The 20,253-nt window shown below is 41.2% G+C and overlaps 1 protein-coding gene across 9 annotated transcripts in view; it reads left to right on the top strand.

The window, feature by feature from the left end:
• ZNF236 (zinc finger protein 236) overlaps positions 1-20,253 on the top strand; it is a 156,212-nt gene that overhangs the window by 44,723 nt on the left and 91,236 nt on the right. For 8 of the 9 annotated variants that reach the window (XM_021673529.2, XM_021673528.2, XM_012465427.3 and 5 more), the window contains 6 exons: positions 6,153-6,331; positions 9,223-9,347; positions 12,661-12,833; positions 15,121-15,264; positions 18,246-18,449; positions 19,442-19,670. In XM_021673529.2, coding sequence (XP_021529204.2) covers positions 6,153-6,331; positions 9,223-9,347; positions 12,661-12,833; positions 15,121-15,264; positions 18,246-18,449; positions 19,442-19,670 — 1,054 coding nt within the window. Of the gene's footprint in view, positions 1-3; positions 1,911-6,152; positions 6,332-9,222; positions 9,348-12,660; positions 12,834-15,120; positions 15,265-18,245; positions 18,450-19,441; positions 19,671-20,253 lie in introns of those variants that run through there. The other variant, XM_064379007.1, reaches the window with a different exon arrangement.

Below are 20,253 nucleotides of genomic sequence, written 5' to 3'. Positions count from 1 at the left end.
TGTAGTCATCACACCAGTGATCTAGTGGTTGGGGTGGCTGGGAAATAGTGTTTAGCTCAGCTAAGAAGTCTATTATGCATAACAAAGGAAGAATCAATATTGGCACACAGTTCTAAATCTTTTCTCTATATGTCATAATCATACATTCTTGGCTGCCTTTGCATTTTGTGTTTCTCAGTTAATTGATTTGAATATGGCATATTAATAGTAACTAGAGGGATAATTTCTGACCTTCAGTTGCACTTAAAAATAATCTCTAAGGTTCCAGCCATGATGCAGCAGCTTCCTTCTCCTGGGGGTCCCCAGTATCACTAATTGTTGCTGCAGATAACCAGTCAACAGGCACAGAAGGACTCTGAAAGGCATCAGAGGGTGGTGGACAGCTGGAGGGACTTGAGGAATAATGTGTCCGTCAGCTCCCTGGGTTCCTTTTTTTCTCTCAGACCTGAACAGGGTGTTGAAGAAGCCTGCAGCCTTCTGCCAACAAGTGTAGAGGAAAAACACTCCAAGAAAAGCTGGTTTCCCTTCACCAGTACTGGGAAAAGTTTGGTCCAACTGAACAGAACACATTTTTATGGTATTTACTCAATTCCAGTGAAATACCAACTGAAAAACTGCTCAGCAGAGCCGAGTGCAGCATTGAACTTCCCCCATTCTGTCTTCTCCATCCCTTGGGAGCTGGTAGCACTTCAATTCCCTGAGTGCTTGGGGCCAAGCAGGGAGCAAACCTTGCATCCAGGAGGGGGATTCTCCCAGCAGAGGGAGGAAATGCCCAGAATTCCCCTCCCAGTGTGTTGGCAGAGCCTGTCTGGAAGCCCATCTTCCATCCTCCCTTAGCAGAAGCCAGTAGTATTCTCCTGCCAGAGTGTGTCAGTGGCTTCAATAGGAAGCTGGACCTCCCTCCCCATCAGTGATGAGCCAGAACCATGCAAGACGGACAGGTCTGTGCTGTGCTTTCTGCCCCCTGAGGTCAGTGGGGCTCTGCAAAGTAGTGTCTACTGCCTCTGGTCCTTACACAACATCTGAACAGGGTGACTGCTGGCTAAAGGAGAGCCCAAGAACTGGTCCCACAGCTTAACACCCAAAGTGTCCAGGACACAGACACGAGCCAGCACAGGCCCTGCTGGAACAAGGAAAAAGCAATACCACTATGCAGAGGCCCGGACATTGGAATTAGCTGATGAGTACTTCAAAGCAACTGTCAAGAAAATGCTGTGTGAGTTTTGAAACAAATGAAGAAATAGAAGAAAGAAATAGAAGATAGAAGAAAGAACCAAAGGGAAATTACAGAACTGAAAAATCCAATGATTGAACTGAAGAACTCAGTAGAAGGGCTCACTGGTGGACCAGAGAGGACAGAGGAGAACCTGAAGATAGATCAGCAGGAATGACTTAGGCTGAGCAACAAAGAAAACGTAGACTGAAAAAAAATTAGTAGAGCCTCAGGGAACTTTGGGACAATAACAGAAAATTCTGTGTTTGCATCCTGGTCATCACAGAAGGATAGGAGAAAGAGTGTGGGGCTGGAAATATATTTCAAGAAATAATGGATGAAATGACTCAGACTTGGTAAAAGCCATAACTTACAGATTTCAGAATTCCAAAAGAAATACTCACTAAGATATATCATCATCAAACATTTGAAAACTAAACCTGAGCTCAAGCGATCCTCCCACCTCTGTCTCCACAGTCCTGGGATTACATATGTGAGCCACCGTGCCTGGCTACAAATTCTGTATGTGGTAAAACGTCCTTCAGGAATGAAGGAGAAATAAAGACATTCTCAGATGAAGGAAACAAACTCTTGGTAGCAGACTTACCCTTAAAGAATCACGAAAAGTTCTTCAAACAGAAAGGAAATGGTACCAGAAGGAGGCTTGGAACTTCAGAAAAGAAAGAAGAGAATAATGGTATAGTGGTTAATTTTCTGTGTGAACGTGGGGAGTGTTTTTGGATGAGATTACATTTAAACAATTGAGTAAGGAGATTGCCCTCTATGATGTGGGTGAGCCTCATTTAGTCAGTCAAAGACCTGAATAGAATGAAAAGATTGACTTCCACAAGTGAGGGGGATTCTTACGCAAAGGCCTTTGGATATCACTTTATCAGTTCTCGTAGATCTCTGTCTGCCAGCCCATACTGCAGATTTGGGGCTTGTCAGCCTCCATAATCGTGAGAGCCAGTTTCTTATAACAAATACATACACACATGCATGTTCTGTTCATTCTGTTTCTCTGGAAAACCCTAATAGAAAAAGAATGAGTAAGAATAAAAAATTGGGGTGAATATAATACACTGTTCTTCTCTTTATGAATTCTTAACTCATAGTTGATAGTTGAAACAGAAATTATCATCTGGTGTGCCCAGTGTACATGGAGGAAATACTCAGGACAGCAATACTTAAAGAGGGGAGAGGGCACAAGACCCTGAATGGAAATAAGGTTTTCTGTATTTCTCTCAAGGTGGTAAAATGGCGATGCCATTAGATTGTGATAAGTTACATATGTATAATCTTACCTGGAGCAATCTCCAAGAATGCTGTACAAAGCAATGTACTCAAAAATACTAATAATCAAAATGAATTCTAAGAAATTTCAAAAAATTATAAAGGAAGACAGGAAGAGAAGCAGAGGAAAGGAGGCAGGTGCTGTGGCTGATGCCTGCAATCCCAGCACTTTGGGAGGCCAAGGTGGGCGGATCTCACCGCGGGTCGGGGGTTTGAGACCAGCCTGGCCAACATGGTGAAACCCCGTCTCTACTAAAAATACAAAAATTAGCCAGGTGTGGTGGCAGAGGCTGTCCAGAGGCTGAGGCAGGAGAATTGCTTGAACCTGCAAGGCGGAGGGTGCAGTGAGCTGAGATCATGCCATTGTACTCTAGCGTGGGCAACAAGAGTGAAACTCCATCTCAAGAAAAAAAAATTCCTCATATGATTTAACAATACATTGTCTCCAAAAAAATTACTCCAAACATAAAATGGCCCTGCACAGTTTCTGGCAGATAGAAAATTCAACTAGTGACAGCTGTTGACTATTGCTTTTTAAACTCTTCACCACTTAGAGGACATTAGAGAGCCTTCTAAAGAAAGCTGCTTAGTTTGGTAGAGAGTACAGGTACATTGACGTCTCGAGGAGCGGCTCTGGCTCCTTCAGTGAGGCTGAAGATGAAGTAAAATCAACAGTGAAGCACCCAGCAATTTGTTGGGTGTAGACAGTATTGGGGGCACCAGTGCAGGGTCCCTTGAAACCTCAGAAATAGGACTAAAATTGCTAAGGGTTAAACTCCGAAATCATCAATGCTGGATTAAAGTGGTAAAAAGTTACACTTAAAATGGGTGGATTTGTTGTATGTAAAGTATGCCTCATGAAAATTTGTTTAAGAAATAGTCTGTAAACATGTCTTCTTATATGTACTTAGAAACTATAATTAACTTTTTAGTTTAAGGTGTTCCATTTTTAAGTTTTTACTTCCAGAACACTGAAATCTAATTTTTAGTTACTGCTCTATTGAGATTGATAGTCTGAAATTCATACTGGTCACTACTCTGTCCAAATAAATCTCAAACCCAGAAGAGTAAACCAGAAAAACTGTAGTTTTTAAAGCACTTAGGAATTTTTCTTAACAGTCACCTAATTATTGAGGTTCACATTAGTTTTTGAGTAAATCACTTCCGTTAAGGGGTGTTACAGAATGTTTGGAGAAACAATATGTGCACGCCCACAAACAAGCTCACGGAAGACATTGTTCACATTTATTGATCATCCAGCAGCATGTGCAAATGAGTAGTGATGGACCAGGTTCCATAAGTGTTGAGAGAAGAGCAGCATTTTGTGGGGCGGGCGGCGGGGGAGTTAGGTTTATTGTGTGTGTCCAGCAGTGCCTGAAGTCAGCCGAGGCACGCTGCATTCGGAAAAGAAGCGTGGCTCCTGAGAAGGCCAGACAGGAGAGAGGATGATGATGTGGTGGGGATTATGGAAGAGATTCTGAGAAAGGGAAAATTCCAACACACGAAGTCCTGGTGAACACACGCTGCCATTCTAAGGTGGGGAGTGAACAGGAGAGCAGCCTCAAGGCAGTCAGTACCTAAAGCTGGCCTCTTAGAGATGATCGTATCTTCAGCAAGATGGAGACAGGTTAAAATGCCATGCGTTTCTCTTGATGATTCTCTCCTGCCCTAGCAGCCTCTGCTTCTAGGTGAGAGACATAGTAAGTGGAAGGTCTGTTGTCCTAGTGCCTGTGACTGTGCACAAGGTGCTGTTTTCCTTGTGGAAGGCTTCCACAAGTATTTAGGGTGGGCAAGGCGAGGGAGGAGCGTCTGGGCTCTTTATGGCTTGCAGGAGAGAAAGCAGAGAGATAGTGATGGAGCCTTCTGTAAGGAGACAGGTCTTGGCTGTGGCCTGGGAGGTGCTGAATCCTGCTCGCACCATCTGAGCATGTTGTGTATAAACTGGGTTGTCACTCACACAGATCCAATATATGCCTGAGTAATATCCATGTAGATATCCCTGAAATACGTGAACTGAATCATTTGGTAAAAGAGTAAGTGAAAAAAGAGTAGGTGTGAGCCAGGTCAGAAACAGTATGGAGAGGAGTGGGGTTTTTGCGAGGTGTTTTGTGATGTGATTTTGAGACAGGAGGGTAGTAGGGAATCAGTGTTAGTGAAAGCAGCACACTTTCTTTTTCTATACGCATTCAGAACTGCAGAGTTTTTTTTTGTTTTTTTGAGAGATGCATCAAATTATGATTTTTTTGTGTGTGTGAGGGGGAGTTTCCTAGAACAAATTTTATCAACAAGTCACTAAAAATCTAGTAGTTTGTTATTTCCTTAAATTATTATACAGTGATACTAGTTTAAAGTTATTTAAATGATTTTTAGATTTCTCAAAATATTTCACTTTTCCTTGTCTTTTTCTGCAGTGTAGCTAGAGGTAGTTTCAATAAACAACCTCATTTAATGAGGTTTACATACATTTATTTACAAACTAGTATGTGCAGATTAGAAGACAGTCTGATAGAAAAAAATCAGTGTATTTTATTATTTGGAAATAGTTTATGCTCATTGGCAGGTCATATGTTTTTTCACGTTTGAACAGTTCATTTAAGTAAATACTGTGATTGTGTTATGGGACTCCAAGGGAGTGAATTAACTGAAGTTTGTGCTAAGTCAGCCATGGCTACCAATGAAGTAATTATTGAGGACTCACTCAAGGCCACACACGGTCAGCATCTCACACTTGTCATTTTATCTAACCTTCTAACAACTCTGGGAGGGCAGGTGTTCCTGTTATCCGTGTTTCATAGGCTTAGGGTGGGCAGGGCAGCACACCCAAACTGGCAGGTTAGCTGGTGAATGGCAGCCTTAAGGTGAACCTAGACCCAGCTGTAGAACATGTAGACCAGCATCATCTAAGTGAAGCATGAGTAATTTTAAATTTTCTAGAAGCCACATTTTTGAAAGAAAACCCCAAACAGGTAAAATAATTTTTAATATATTTATTAAAATATGTCCAAGATATTATGAACTCAGATATTAAAGATTACTGAGCTATTTTACATTCTTGTGTTTTGTTCTGAGTCTTTGGACTCCTGTGTGTGTGTATGTTCTGCAGTGACCCTATGCCTCGGTTCAGAGAGTCCCTGCTTCACGAAGGCAGTAAGCCAGGCCACAGCCTGCGCTCTGCTCTGCTTGTAAACCAAATGAGAGAATGATGCCATCCATCTGTCTGTTAAAAACTTAAAAGCCGTCATTTTGTTTCAAGGTTGTCTCTTAAACCATAATCTTACTTTGAACTCTTTCCTGACTCTGTAGTGTTGAGGTCATTCTGCTTCTCTAAAGTGCTCACAGCACAGGCGGACTCAGTGCCAGTTACCCAACACCAATTCAAAACAGAACTCACTTTGCTCCAAAGTGGTGTCGATCTCTCACCCTTTTCCTAGCATTTCCATTTTTTCTTCTAATAAAGAAATTATTTTTGTATATTCAAATATATTTTTGAGAGGTAAAAGCGATGTTGTTCCAGAGGAGAGTATTAGATCAAAAACAAGATTGGAGAGACCAAGTAGTTCTCACGTAATTTGTGCATTACCAGTTCTTTGAAGAAGGCGTGATTTTGAAAGGTTTGCTCTGCTCACTGGTGGGTTTTCTGTTCCAGAATCTTATCTGTTCTGAGTGTGGGGATGAGTTCACTCTGCAGAGTCAGCTGGCCATGCACATGGAGGAGCACCGCCAGGAGCTGGCTGGAACCCGGCAGCATGCCTGCAAGGCATGCAAGAAAGAGTTTGAGACTTCCTCGGAGCTGAAGGAACACATGAAGACTCACTACAAAATTAGGTATGAGTCATTACTTGGGCTTGGTAAAAAATCCATCTCATATGTTAAAAGTTGGCTCACTTTGCTATGACCCATTGGAAATTTTTGCTGCAAGAACACAGCAAAGTGGAACCACACAGATAATTTGGTGTGGTGTCAGAATGTCTTCCATAGCATGCACGGTTCATCCCTACACATTAATGAATCGTGTCAGGCTATGTGGGTACAAGGGTTTACCTGGTATTATAACATTAAAAGCTGTAGAACAGGGTCCTGGCAGTACATTTTTATGGGTAGGTAACAACATATGTAAACTAGGCTCACAAGGGTTTAATTAGTACCCCTTTTAATCCATTAGTTTGTAGTACCCAACTGTTTATGCACCTGACACTGTTCTTAGCGTGTCTATCACAGAGCCTCATTTCATCACGACAGACAACCCTGCTAGACCAGGGTACTTTTATGTTCCCATTTTACAGACGAGAAAAACCAAGATTAGAAGGACCAAGTAGTTTCATGAGATTTTGTAGCTTGGAAGTCAAGAGTTTGAAATTTAAACCCTAATAGTTTGATTTTAGAGCTCATAATTTTAACATCTGACTATATTTGAATACATTTATTCCTAGTCAAACTTAACATGTTTAAAAATTTTTATATTTTACCTAATTCTTGATAATATATTTTTACTAATATTTTTGTTTCTTAATAAAGCAAAATAAAATATTCTTCCTGGCCCTTGTGCTCAAGTTAGCTAATGGTGATAATCAATTTTCACACTAATTTAGCAAATTTCTCCAACAAACTCTAAAAGGCAGTATCAGGCCGGGTGCAGTGGCTCACACCTGTAATCCCAGCACCTTGGGCAGCTGAGGCAGGCAGATCACCTGAGGTCAGGAGTTCAGGACCAGCCTAGCAAACATGGTAAAACCCTGTCCCTATTAAAAATGCAAAAATTAGCCAGGTGGGGTGGCTAATTTTAGCTGGGTATGGTGGATAATACACGCCTGTATTAATAATTAGCCCGATGGCGTGCCTCATACATGCCTATAGCCCCAGCTACTCTGGAGCTGAGGCAGAACTGCTTGAACTCAGGAGGTGGAGGTTGCAGTGAGTTCAGATTGAACCACTGCACTCCAGTCTGGGCAACAGAGTGAGACTCCGTCTCCAAAAAAAATAAAAAATAAAAATAAAAGGCAGCACCGATTACCATTTTAGCTACTATATTATCAGTTTAGCTTGCCACCCTTCTAAGCTGCAATGTTTAGGAAATACCTGTACTTCTTAACAAGAAGTCCCACGCCATTTGATCAATATGGTTTATAAAATGCCTGAAGACTCTGATGTTTGTTTGTCCTCTTAGACATTGCATTTGAGAAATGTGGCCTGAACATCTCTGTATGATCAGCTGCCTCCTGTCTTTTCCTTTCATTTTACCTCTTGTTCACTAATGTGGTATGCACCTAATACTTTATGGTTTAAATGATTTTTTTTTTTTCTTTTTTCCCCAGCCAATTGGATGTTAATTTCAGTGATTTTTAAACCCCCGAATATAATACATGGTCTCTATATACTCCAGATTTTTATTCTGATGAGACTTTCGCACAGGCATTTCTGATGTTTCCTTGAAGGTTTGAGAGAGATAATTGAAGATGTTTTGGTGCTCATGGCACTCAGACAGTCTTGGCTTCTAGGTCTTTCCAGACTGAGGGGCAAACCAGACAGATGAAGCCATGCCTTCACAGAACTGCCCTTTAGTGGGGAAGATAGGCAGTGAGCAAGTGAGTGGGTTGGTCAGTACCACAGTTTCAGATAGTGGCAAGTGCTGAGAAAGAATGCCACTTGGATGGAAGTGTGCAATGTGAGGCTGAGGGAGGCTGGGGAGGCAGCTGTTCTGTGTGGGCCTTTCTGAGTGGGGCTTTTGGAAGGAGACTTGGGTGAGGAGCAGGGAGCTCTGCAGCCTTAGGCGACATGCCTTTCAGGCTGAGGAGTGTGTTGGTGGAAGCAGTGAGGCTCCGGGGTCGGAAAAGCAGGAAGGTGGCGGGGTGAGGAGTGCCTGCCCCAGTGGGGCTGGGGATATGCATTTCCCATGAGTGGGATGGGAGCCCTTGGAGGGTTTTTCACAAAGGAAGAGCATGACCAGACAGGTGGCACTGGGCTGGGTGTGTGGGCAGGGGTGGAAAGCAGGGAGACCTTTTGGAGGCTATGGAAGCAGTGCACTGGAGAGCCGATCCTCTTCGGAGGCCGCGATGGTGGCTGGAGGGTAGAGAGTCGTGACCACATTTGGAGGTGTTTCAGAGTAAGAGCAGCAGCTTTTGGAGATGGACTGGAAAAATCCAGCGTGACTCCTGAGACTTAAACTTGCACAACAGGGAGCTTTCATGTCTTGACATGGAAAGGGGCGGGTTGGGAATCAGTGAAGAGTTCTGTTTGGAACACCACCCATGAGGCAATGCCAAGTGAGAGCTGGCTGTCCAGGCAGAGTTACTGGAGGTAGGAGTTTGGACATCACTGGTGTGCGGATGGTACTAAAGCAAGAGCCTGGAGGAGATGGCGTGGATCAGGTGTCAGTGTAGAAATGATACCCATAGCATCTTGGTTTCTGACCATCCAGGTAAAGCTTTGTCTAGAAGAGACATTTTGCTCCCCCGCCCCAATTTCACTTTTTGACCTGGAAAAAAAAACAAGTATTTTTTTTTTATCAAAAATAGAGAAAAAGGAATTTTGTGATTTTTTTTTTTTAAACAAACACATATACACACAGACACACACATACATATATATGATCGATTTATCATTAAAACAGGTTCTGATGACTAGTCAGCCAAGCTTTATGGTAGGATTTTCATTTTGAAATTATGGTACAAGGTACAGGAGAGACAACTTGACTGTATTTTGCCCCCTTTTTGCACTAGGGTATCAAGTACAAGGTCTTATAACCGGAACATCGACAGAAGTGGGTTCACGTATTCGTGTCCGCACTGTGGAAAGACGTTTCAAAAGCCAAGCCAGTTAACGCGACACATTAGGATACACACAGGTATGAAAACACTGACTTTGGTGACCGGCTGTGCAGCTTGAAGGGAAGAACAGGTGCCTTAGTGCTAGCTCCACTTGGAATCTGATCCTGGCTTTCCCATAATTTGCTGGGTAATCTTGCTGAAGTTACTTACTCTTTGTGTGATTTTATTTCCTCACTTGAAAAATGTGGCTCTTTTATCTGTATATAGTAATCCTAAATTATAAATTAAAAAATATATGTAGTGCTCATTGAAAAGTGATTGATTGATACGTGGTAGGCTGTTAATAATTAGGAGTTGATATATTACTGCTATTATTATTGGTATGGTATTTATTCCCTCATTTATTGTTGCTATGTGTCAGATACTACACTGTGCTGGTTAGATCTAAATTGACAAAGCAAGACCGGATGTGGTGGCTCAGATCCATAATCCCAGCACTTTTGGAAGCTGAGGTGAGGGGATCTCTTCAGGCCAGGAGTTCAAGACTAACGTGGGCAACATAGCAAGATTCTGTCTTTACAAAAAAATAAAAAACATAGCCAGGCATGGTAGCACCCACCTGTAGCCCTGAGGTGGGAGGGTTGCTGGCACCTGGGAGTTTGAGACTGCAGTGAGCTATGATCTTGCCACTGCATTGCAGCCTGGGTGACAGAGCAAGAAGACCCCGTCTCTTAAAAATAATAAAAATAAAAACAAGCAAAATAAAAATCAAGAAAGCACTGAATTTTCATCTTCTTTTATTATTTTTCTTTACTAAGCTATGAAACATTGAAATAATAAAACTTTATTTCTCCATGCCTTATCTTGTTCATTTGTTAGTTTCACTTGAATATTTGAAAGTGAGTACAGCATTCATAGCTGAATACTCTTTACCATCTTATAAAAAGCAGCCTACTCATAATATTGTATTAGTAACACACATCCCTAAGGAAGGGAAAATGAAAATTGTACAAATATTTTTAGTTTTTGGGATTTGCAATTAAAATGATCCATGTTTTGTCATTTTGTTTTTTTCTGTATTTCTGATTTGGTTTTCTTTTATGGTGACAAAGTAAGAAATCTCACAGCTCTTTGCATGGCTGCTCTTGTTTGTCAGCCAGTTCTAATTTTGTTACACTGCTTTTTTTTCTTCAGAGTTTTAGTGAGTATTTCTGTGTAGAGCATTGTAGAGTCATTCATATGATTTCAATGTTTGTTTATATGTCAGCATAAAGTGGGTATTTTTAGAGCATCAGCTTTTATTTTCTAGAGTAAGAGAAAACCAAAACAATGCTTTTGTAAATATGCTAATACATTATGCTGTATTCAGCTTTAGTTTATAGTCTTTGAAGTTTTAATCAATGAAAATATAGTTTAAAAATGTTATAAACTTTACCCAAAGTAGAGAGAAAGTAAAAAGTAAAGCAAATCCTTCTTGTGTCCATTTCTCAGATGTCATTTACCTTTAACAGTTTGATATCTACCCCTATTAGATTTTTTCTGTGCATATCTAAATATACATACATCAGAAGCACACTCTCACTCCTAGAGAGACACATGCGTGTAGTATCATATACTTACGTGTGATTTTGTGATTCTGTGATTCTGTGATGCATACTCTTCCTGCATTGAACTTGAAGCATGTGTCACTGTTGCTCCAACTGGACTGTGAGCTGCCTGGAGTTAGCAGCAGGTCCCATCCCCAGGAGTCACACAGGCCAGTGTGGTTTAAGCAGGAGGCTGGCGGGCCCAGGTGGAGGTGGCAGGGAGTGCCTGTGTGCTGTTCAGGCAATTCTGTGTTCTGGGCTTGGTCTTTGTATGGCTGTGCCTCACAGTGTGTGTGGTGATGTGAGGGGGGTGACCAGAATCCTGCTGGCCCACGCCTGGACTGTGTGTGACCCAGCAGGGCTCCTGTCCAAAGGAGGCTGTGTACATTGCAGCATCGTCATCTGGAACAGGAAGGGTGTCTCCAGGTGGGCAGTGCTGTGACCAGGCCACACTCCCGCCATGCCTCCCATCCTACTGCCCTCCTTTCCTGTCCCCACGTGGGCAGTGCCATGACCGGGCCACACTCTCGCCTTGCCTCCTGCCTGCCTGTCCTCCTCTTTCACACCCGTGCTATTAAAGCAGGGATGTTTCCCATTTGTATACTGTCCCCAAGCTTGTTATATTTCATTCACTTATTTAACCCCAAACTGTTAGAGAAGCAGGGATCTGATGTTATTATGAACTCAGCAACTTTCTATTTCTTAGGGAGTGAAAATTTAGTAAGACTAGAAATTTAAGTAGCCTTGCAGTTAGGTTCTAACCTAACCCAATTTTGTCTGTTCGCTCATTCCTTCATTCATCAGATGGGTACTGCGTGCTAGTGTGTATGAGACCCTGTTCTAGGTGCTGAAGAGCCACAGTGCACGAGCGCTCACTTTCTTAGAGTGTGCATTCTAGGGAGGGGAGATGGACAATGAGTAAAATGTAAAAGGTCAGATGCTGAGAAGTCTGCAGAAAAATCAAGCAGAGAAGCGGGCCAGGGCTTCCCAGGGAGGATGCAGGAGATTTTAATGTTAAATAGAATGGACTGGAAAGTCCTCAATGCAAAGGGGATTTTGAGCAAAGGCCTGAAGAATCTGAGGAGAGCAAGTCTTGGGGATACTTGGGGTAGCACCGCCCAGGTGGTGGATTTCAGAGGCCCAGAAGTGGAAGCCTGCCTGGAGTGTCCGAGGGTGGTGGCAGGAGTGGGTCAAGGCGGTGAGAGAGCGAGTGTGGGAACCACAGCACCGGCACCCCCTCTACCGGGCGTTAGAAGAACTTCGATTTTACTCTGTGGGGGACTGGAAGCCATTGAGGGTTTTCAGCAGACAAGTGACTTGCTCGGACTTAGAGGGTCATAGTGTTTGTTGTTTTTAGAGCAGCCTGGGAAGGGGCCAAGGTGGAAGCAGTGAGTCAAGCTGGGGCGGTTTCAGGAGCTTTGAGTGATGGGGGAGTCCCTTTGCCTGGGGTGGTGGTTGTGGATGAGAAGCTGGGCTGCTCTGGGTCTATTATGAAGTTTTTATTGAGTGTGAGATGTGAGAGAAACTAAAGATAAGAATGACTCCAAGGTTTTTGGTCTGCCCCCTGGAAGGATGGCGTTGCCTGGGGAAGCCTGCAGGTGGAGCAGTTTGGGAGATGGTCAAGTGCAGTTTGGGTCATGTTAATTTTGAGATTTAGAGTAGACACTTGTGTATATGTGTCTAGAGTTCTGGGGAGACATTTTGGCTGGAGGGATAGGTTTGGGTAACTTCAATATTGTTCTTTTTAATCCATAAGATGCTCATACAATATGGAATTATATTTTGATCATGTTTCTCCCTCTAGGTGAAAGGCCGTTTAAATGTAGTGAATGTGGAAAAGCTTTCAACCAGAAGGGGGCACTGCAGACCCACATGATCAAGCACACAGGTGAAAAACCCCACGCCTGTGCCTTCTGTCCTGCCGCCTTCTCTCAGAAAGGGAATCTTCAGTCTCACGTGCAGCGAGTCCATTCAGAGGTAAACACGGGCTGGGGCATAAGCAGTACTTCACAGGGGACAGTAGGTAGCTTTTGGATTAATAAATGGACCCGAGAAATTCTTTTCCATTTAAAAAAATGCAGATTAATTTTGTGCCGAGCAGGCCCTGTTTTAGAAAATACATACATGGAAATTTTTCTGATTTATTACCTGTGGAAGAAACATAAACTACTATGTTTTTGTCTTCTTGCTGACAGCATGGCTTTGGTGAATAAATATTTGAAAATAATTCTAATACCTTCGTTAGTTCTAGTCCATCGTTCTAAATAATGTATTCATCCCTTTAGCAAACTTGAAACACAGGCAAGTATAAGAAATTAAAAGATAGGAAATAAAATTGGGAAAAAAGTGTTTTTCTTACTGCTGATACTCAGAGCTCATGTGGGACATGTCCATTCCCTCTTGGACAGAGACCTGGTCTGTTCATTTCCTTCCATGCTGCTTGTCAACTCTTTCGACTAAAGTGATGATTTCCCATGGTAATTTTCTGTTGTCTACAGAGCCTGCTGATGTGTAGAGCCTCTGCAAGTATTTCTGTAAAGCAGGTCAACCTTTGCTTTAACTAATTGTCATGATTTATTGATTTGTATTTTAATCATAGAATACAAAGAAGTATTTAAACAACACAAATACTTTTATCATGAATCAATATATCCTGTGAAACAGTTTTGCAGAATGAAAGCTATCATATTCTTAAGAGCAAATGTGTATCCCTTAATTTTTTCTTTAGAGCAATACCTTAACTAACACTCAAGTGAACTGAGAGTTAACACCCACTATCTAAGTTTAACAAAAACTAGTAGAAACTGTCTTTGATCTTAGATAAGTAGAATAATGTCTAACATGAAAAAGAGAGAATCTAAAATGAGGAAAAAACCCTGCACACTTTGAGTTCCATATTCAATGATTTAATCTTTTTATTATCTAAGACCCAGAGACGTTAGGAAGGCGTGCCAGAATTAGTGAGGTACTGAGGTTACCTTTAGATTTCATAAGAGTCAGTTTGGGCTGTTGTAAGTCATCCTTGCGGAGTTGCCCCTGGGTGAAGATGATTGCGTAGAAAGGATCGTATATTTGTGTAGCACCCAGAAATACATCACAGCAACCTAGAGCAGCCTTGTGAGTTTAGAAAACTCTTCTACTAAGGGACCCAGAGACTTGCCTATTGCCACTGAGAGGCACTATGGGAGCTGTACTGGGATGGGTTGTTCCAGAAAGAGCCTCTAAAGATTGGTTCGTAAATGTTATACAATCCTGTGAGGAATCTAAATTTGGTTCTTAAAGAGGCACCAGAAGCAAAATGGCAGTCTTACTCAAGTTCAGAGGGGCCAATGAGTTTTCAAGCTAGCCTTCATAGTTCTACAGTAACTAACACTGGCTTTTAGTCATAAAGAAAGAATATTTTAGTTATTTTCTCTGTTCATAGCTATTCTTATTCATTTTACTGGTTTCTATAGTTTCTGGAATTATGATAGTTATAAAAATTAGTTGTTAGGTCGGGTGCGGTGGCTCACGCCTGTAATCCCAGCACTTTGGGAGGCCAAGGCAGGTGGATCGCCTGAGGTCAGGAGTTCGAGACCAGCCTGGCGAAACCCCATCTCTACTAAAATACAAAAAGTAGCTGGGCGTAGTGGCAGGTGCCTGTAATCCCAGCTACTCGGGAGGCTGAGGCAGGAGAATTGCTTGAACCTGGGAGGCAGAGATTGCAGTGAGCCTAGATCATGCCACTGTGCTCCAGCCTGGGCGACAAAAAAAAAAAAAAAAAAGAGAAAAGAAAATTAGTTGTTGACATGGAATATGAAAAGTGATGAAAGATTCATGTATCATTATGACCGTTTTTCCTAACCTCTGTGGTTTTGGCCATCTGAAAGCATATTTGGTGTAATACTTATTTATATATAACTGGCCTTTGCTATTGAACATTGTATTCAGCTGTTAAACTGAGAATGTCTTATGCCTGATAGTTTGTTTTTATTAAATTACAATAATTGAAAAATGTGTTCTCTCACTCTTGAATAATTTCTATTTTATAGAAAAGACTGAAATTTCAGTTCATCTTATACTGGCAATATTGTTTACAGAGTTGGGTCATTGATTCTTCATTGATTCTAGAACTATCTAATTGAAAAGAAAAAAGATAATGTTGAAGGGTTAGATTATTTCTGTCGTTTTGAATGGAATGGTAAATTATAATTTGCTATAATTTAAATGTTTTAATTCAACAATTAATTGTAAAACATCATTTTTTTCTGTTTTATTCTTTAAGGTTAAGAATGGCCCTACCTATAACTGTACAGAATGTAGCTGTGTATTTAAAAGTTTAGGCAGCTTAAACACGCATATCAGCAAGATGCATATGGGTGGGCCACAGAATTCAACAAGTTCTACAGAAACTGCTCATGTTTTAACGGTAAGTTTAGTACTCTGGAAGAGCTTCTTTTTAAACTAAAATCTATCATTTAAAATATAACCTTTACAATTGAATATTTAGTACTAAAAAGGTGCTATGAAAGTATTTTACATGGAGATAAGGTGCGACTTTTTAAAGAATGAAAATTAGTCTTTTGAAATTTGAGAATAATAATTAGATGACTTAATGGACTGTCATCTGAACCTGTAAAAATAAGACAAAATGTAATCATTAATTTGTGAAAGATCATTTCTACAGTGTTATTGATGATTATTGAATATTCTTTATCTTTATAATTTAGGAATTATCCTTTGTAGATAATATTTGTCTTTTCTTATATGACAGTGATAATTTTTCCCAAGTCTTTGGACTTTTGAAACTAATTTATGTTTTCCAGTACACATAGTTAAAAATTTTATGACTCTAAATACATATGCCTACACACAGAGAGACAGAGGTACACAGGTACACACACACACACAGACATACACACTCTTATTTTCTCTGTAGGTGTCTTTAGCTCAGCCTCAGTTAGTTACTTGTACTGCACCATTCTCTCAACAGATTAATAAATGGTCAAATCTGAGCATTGACTATGGTATCTTAATAGTAGTAGACATTAAATACAAAAGTGTGAGAAGTTTTAATGTATGCTTATGAATGCAGTTACTTGGTTGTGTTACGTCAACAGCTGCCTCTTACCAGTATGGAAAATAAGTCTAATTAATTCTTAGTTTTTAAACGTTAGGTTTACCTTTAGTGTTTGTTTTTTCTTCTCTTTTTTCCTAACATTTGCAGTATGGGATGGTTCCTCAGTTTATTCTTGACCAGGTAGATTATTGTAAAATGAATTATCAAGCTGGAGAATAATTAGAGTCCAATAATTATGTCTTCAAAATTCTATTTTGTTCTGAATTTTCTTAAAAAAAATTTTTAATGTTGTGTAAATCAACCAAGTATTAGTTTTTATCATTTCCTTTGGCAGTATGCACATCAAAATATAGATGTAGTGAGTGATCTGGAGTAATAGTCCAGATCATTGCACTTATATTCTCAATAAAACGAAATGTAGTAGAGGGATTTAGAAACCTGGAATCTCCCTTACCTTACACCCTTACTTGGGCAGGGAAGAGCATTAGAAGTTAAATTATATATATTCTTTTTCAGGACTGCCTAGAATCAGTGTTCAACCACCTGGATTGACTCTGCGTGTCTTATATTTTACCTTTCATGTTTTCTAACTCTTGGCCTTTTTCAGTCCTAAGGTTTTTTTCTCTGTCACCCAGGTTGGAGTGCAGTGGCGTAATCATAGCTCACTGTAACCTTGAACTCCTGGGCTCAAGTGATCCTCCTGTCTCAGCCTCCTGAGTACCTGGCGCTACAAGTGCATGCTACCATGCTCGACTCATTTTTAAATTTTTTGTAAGACAAGGTCTCACTGTGTTGTCCAAGGTGCTCTCAAACTCTTGGCCTCAAGAGATCCTCCCACCTTAAACTCCCAAAGCCCTGGGATTACAGGCATGATCCACCGAGGGTGGCCTGAAGTCTCCTCAGCTTTATCTTATGACTCTTTTGATTTTATTTTTTTACAGTAAGATTTTTAATTTCTGAGAGCTCTACCTTGTAATGATATGATTGTTTCTTTTTCACGACTTTTTTTTTTTCTGGTTTGATACACTTTCTCTGAAATCCAGTAAGCATTTTGTTTTAACGAGTTTTTAGTGCTCATTGAGTTGTTTGCCTGGGGTCATCTCCCCTTCTCTCTCCTGTGCCTATCTCGTCATCTTTCGTTGCCTGCTTGTGTTTCAGGAAGGGGCAGCGGTAGCCTGTGTGTGAACTGTTAACACGTGGACGGTGCTTGCTGATCCAGGGTCACCTTGAGTGTGAGTGGCCAGGCAACCAGCCCTTCAGGGGACCCTGGTGGCAACACAAAAGACTTACATTTAGTCTGGGGAATTCAGTGCCACAAAAGGCGTCCTAGTTCTTCCCAGGTCATTTATTATTTTTTATCTTTTTTAGAGATAAATGATATTTAGAGAGTCCTTTTTTTTTTTTTCCTCAGAGTAAGTGCCTGTCTGCCACTGAATGAGTGACAAGGGCATTCATTTTCAGTCCTAATGTTTTTTGTTCTGTTTTTGTTCTTATTTTCTAAATCAATAGACTTGAATTTTAGAGCAGTTTTGGGTTTACAGACAATTTGGCAGAAAGTACAGAGAACTGCCATACATTCTCCTCCCGTGCTCAGTTTCCCCATTTCTGACATGGTGCATTGGTCGGGTACCTTTGTTACAACTGGTGAACGAATGTGGATATATTACTATTATTAACCAAAGTTCATAGTTTCCATCGGGGTTCACTCTCCGAGTTGTCCATTCTACGGGTTTTGACAAAATGTGGAGTGTCCTGTCCCACCCTCACAGTGTCATGCAGGGTAGTTTTCCCTGCCGTACACTGTCTTCTGGATCCATCGTTTCGGATTCCCGAGCCCTGCAGGAATGGGACTGGCTCCGTCTCCCATCACAGCCCTTTCCTCTGACTTAGGTTTTCTTGGCTATAGCATTACAGCATTTTCCTCCAGTCTCCCTGCAGGAATAATTTTTCAGAAATTTGTTGAATTATTTTGACTGGAGTGGTTTCTTTCTTACTTTTAAAAATTGTATAACTTACTATTTTTAAAATTCCTCACTTCATTTTATTGGGCCAACAGGAAGGTGAGGGTTTGTGTGCTCAATCTGCCATCTTGAGTCTCTACTGCCCACTTGGAAAAACTTTTAAAAATTGCATTAGAACAATTTATCATGTGCTTTAAAGAGCCAGTATCGTGCCAAAGACAAAAATCAGTGAGGCATTGTATTTAAAATTTATGTTTAGGATACTCTTAGATTTTAACACCCTTAAAGAGGGTATTGTCTGTTTTTTCTTTTTCTTTTTAAATTGAAGAGCAAAATTGTATTTTTAATGAAAATGTCTCTGTGTTTCAGGCCACACTCTTTCAGACATTACCTCTTCAACAGACGGAAGCCCAAGCCACGTCAGCCTCCAGCCAGCCGAGCTCCCAGGCGGTGAGCGACGTCATCCAGCAGCTCCTGGAGCTCTCGGAGCCGGGGCCAGTGGAGTCGGGTCAGTCCCCGCAGCCCGGGCAGCAGCTGAGCATCACAGTGGGCATCAACCAGGACATTTTACAGGTGAAGCACGCTTACCTGCAGCGTGAGGCTTACGCGCTTGCGCTGGGTCAGAAACCAGCAATGATGATTGAGAAATAAATATGCAGGGCTGGTGAGAGTCAAGGTCTCCTCATGAAAAATGTGTCTGAACCGAAAAAACTTAATGTGCCTACTTAATTGCTTATGGATGGTGCAGCACTCAAATGATTTATTAATCTATACGTTTTTTTTAAAAATCACAACCTTTTTTTTTTTCAAAAGTGAATTTACTTGAAAGAACAACGCTTTTCAGAAGTTGTATCTATTCATGTTGACAGAGGTGGAAAAAGTATTTTATTCTTTCTTGAGTTCTGGTGTATGATTTGGAGGCAGTCATGGGTGTTGACAGTTCTGAAGTGTTCATACTGCCTGGCCTTCTCTTGTGGGTATGTGGGCAGTGCCTGCATATGCAGGACAGGAGCAGGAGCAGGAGCGCAGGACTCCCAGCCTTCCAGTCCAGCGCTACTTCACACACTCTTCACTTCTAAAGAGAGGGGGTCTTCCTTCTCCTCTCTCTGTTACTTGGTTAAAGTAACCTTCCTCCTATACTTTCATGGGGAAGGGCTGGCCAGGGCTATGAGGAATCTCAAGGTGTCATCCACAGCCCATACCTTAAAGGTAAACCCAGTGTAACTCAAGAGTCTTAAAATAGGTATTCACAAATCTATTTGGAGGCAACTAAAGTGGTGTGAGGTAAGATTTCTAAAAGTCAAATAGATTTTAATTCCCTTCAATTTAGAAATGTAAATGCTTATATTTTGGGCGGGGCAAGTTGTCAGATATCAGATGGGATATTATAGCCTCCAAGGGTTGGAAGCCTCACTTACAAGTGATGACTTGGAATTGTAGATTCTTATTTCTTGGAGTGGAATTAGAATTCTATAGGTAAAGCTTTATGACATCTTTGTGATTGATTTTGGTAGGCAGATTTGGGCCATCGTATCTTCTAACCTTTTAGTTTTGTTCTGTCTTAGCAAGCCTTAGAAAACAGTGGGCTGTCTTCAATTCCAGTTGCAGCACATCCTAATGACTCCAGCCATGCCAAGACTTCTGCAACACAGGTTCAAAACCCAGATGTTTCCAGTGTTTCAAATGAGCAGATGGACCCTACAGACGCAGAGCAAGAAAAAGAACAGGAAAGCCCAGAGAAACTGGATAAAAAAGAAAAAAAAATGATAAAGAAGAAATCACCATTTCTACCTGGTAATTGTGCTAAACTTTAAAGTTTAAACATTTGGGATAGCATATTGTTGGTTTTTAAGAAATATGCCCTTCTTTTTTCTTCTGAAGGTGATAGGATATGTTTGTTGAATGTTTTGTAGCTAGGTGTAGTTGGTTGGTATTTAAAATTAAAAAGAATGACAGCCATAAAATGTCTTAAACTGATCCCTTTCCCTTAACCTGCCTTCTTTCCTGTATTCAGTTTCTCCTGACTCCTCGCCGGGGCTTAAAAACTTGTCTCCGACTGTTCTCTCCCTGCTCTGCTCAGGCTCCTCCTCTCCACTCAGATCCACATGTTGCTTCAGTTCTTCTCACCCTTGGTGCCTCTGACATCCAGCCATGTGATTCTAGTAATGTCTGACTAGTCCTTTCCTCTTCATCGTCAAAGGACCCCACAGCACAGCTCCCTCCTCCACGCCTCACCTTTTCCTGTTACATGCCCAGATCCATTTCTCGGCTCCTGAGTATCCTATCCAGCCAGCATTTCAAGTCCTGCCTCTGTCTGTGCTTCTGGGCACAAACTTGGTATACATCATACTGAAACTGGATTCCTACTGTTTCTAGA

Source organism: Aotus nancymaae, unplaced genomic scaffold (genome assembly GCF_030222135.1).
Source record: "Aotus nancymaae isolate 86718 unplaced genomic scaffold, 86718_ANA_hifiasm-v0.15.2.pri h1tg000020l, whole genome shotgun sequence".
Classification (NCBI taxonomy): Eukaryota; Metazoa; Chordata; class Mammalia; order Primates; family Aotidae; genus Aotus; species Aotus nancymaae.
This window is presented reverse-complemented; position numbering and strand designations above follow the sequence as displayed.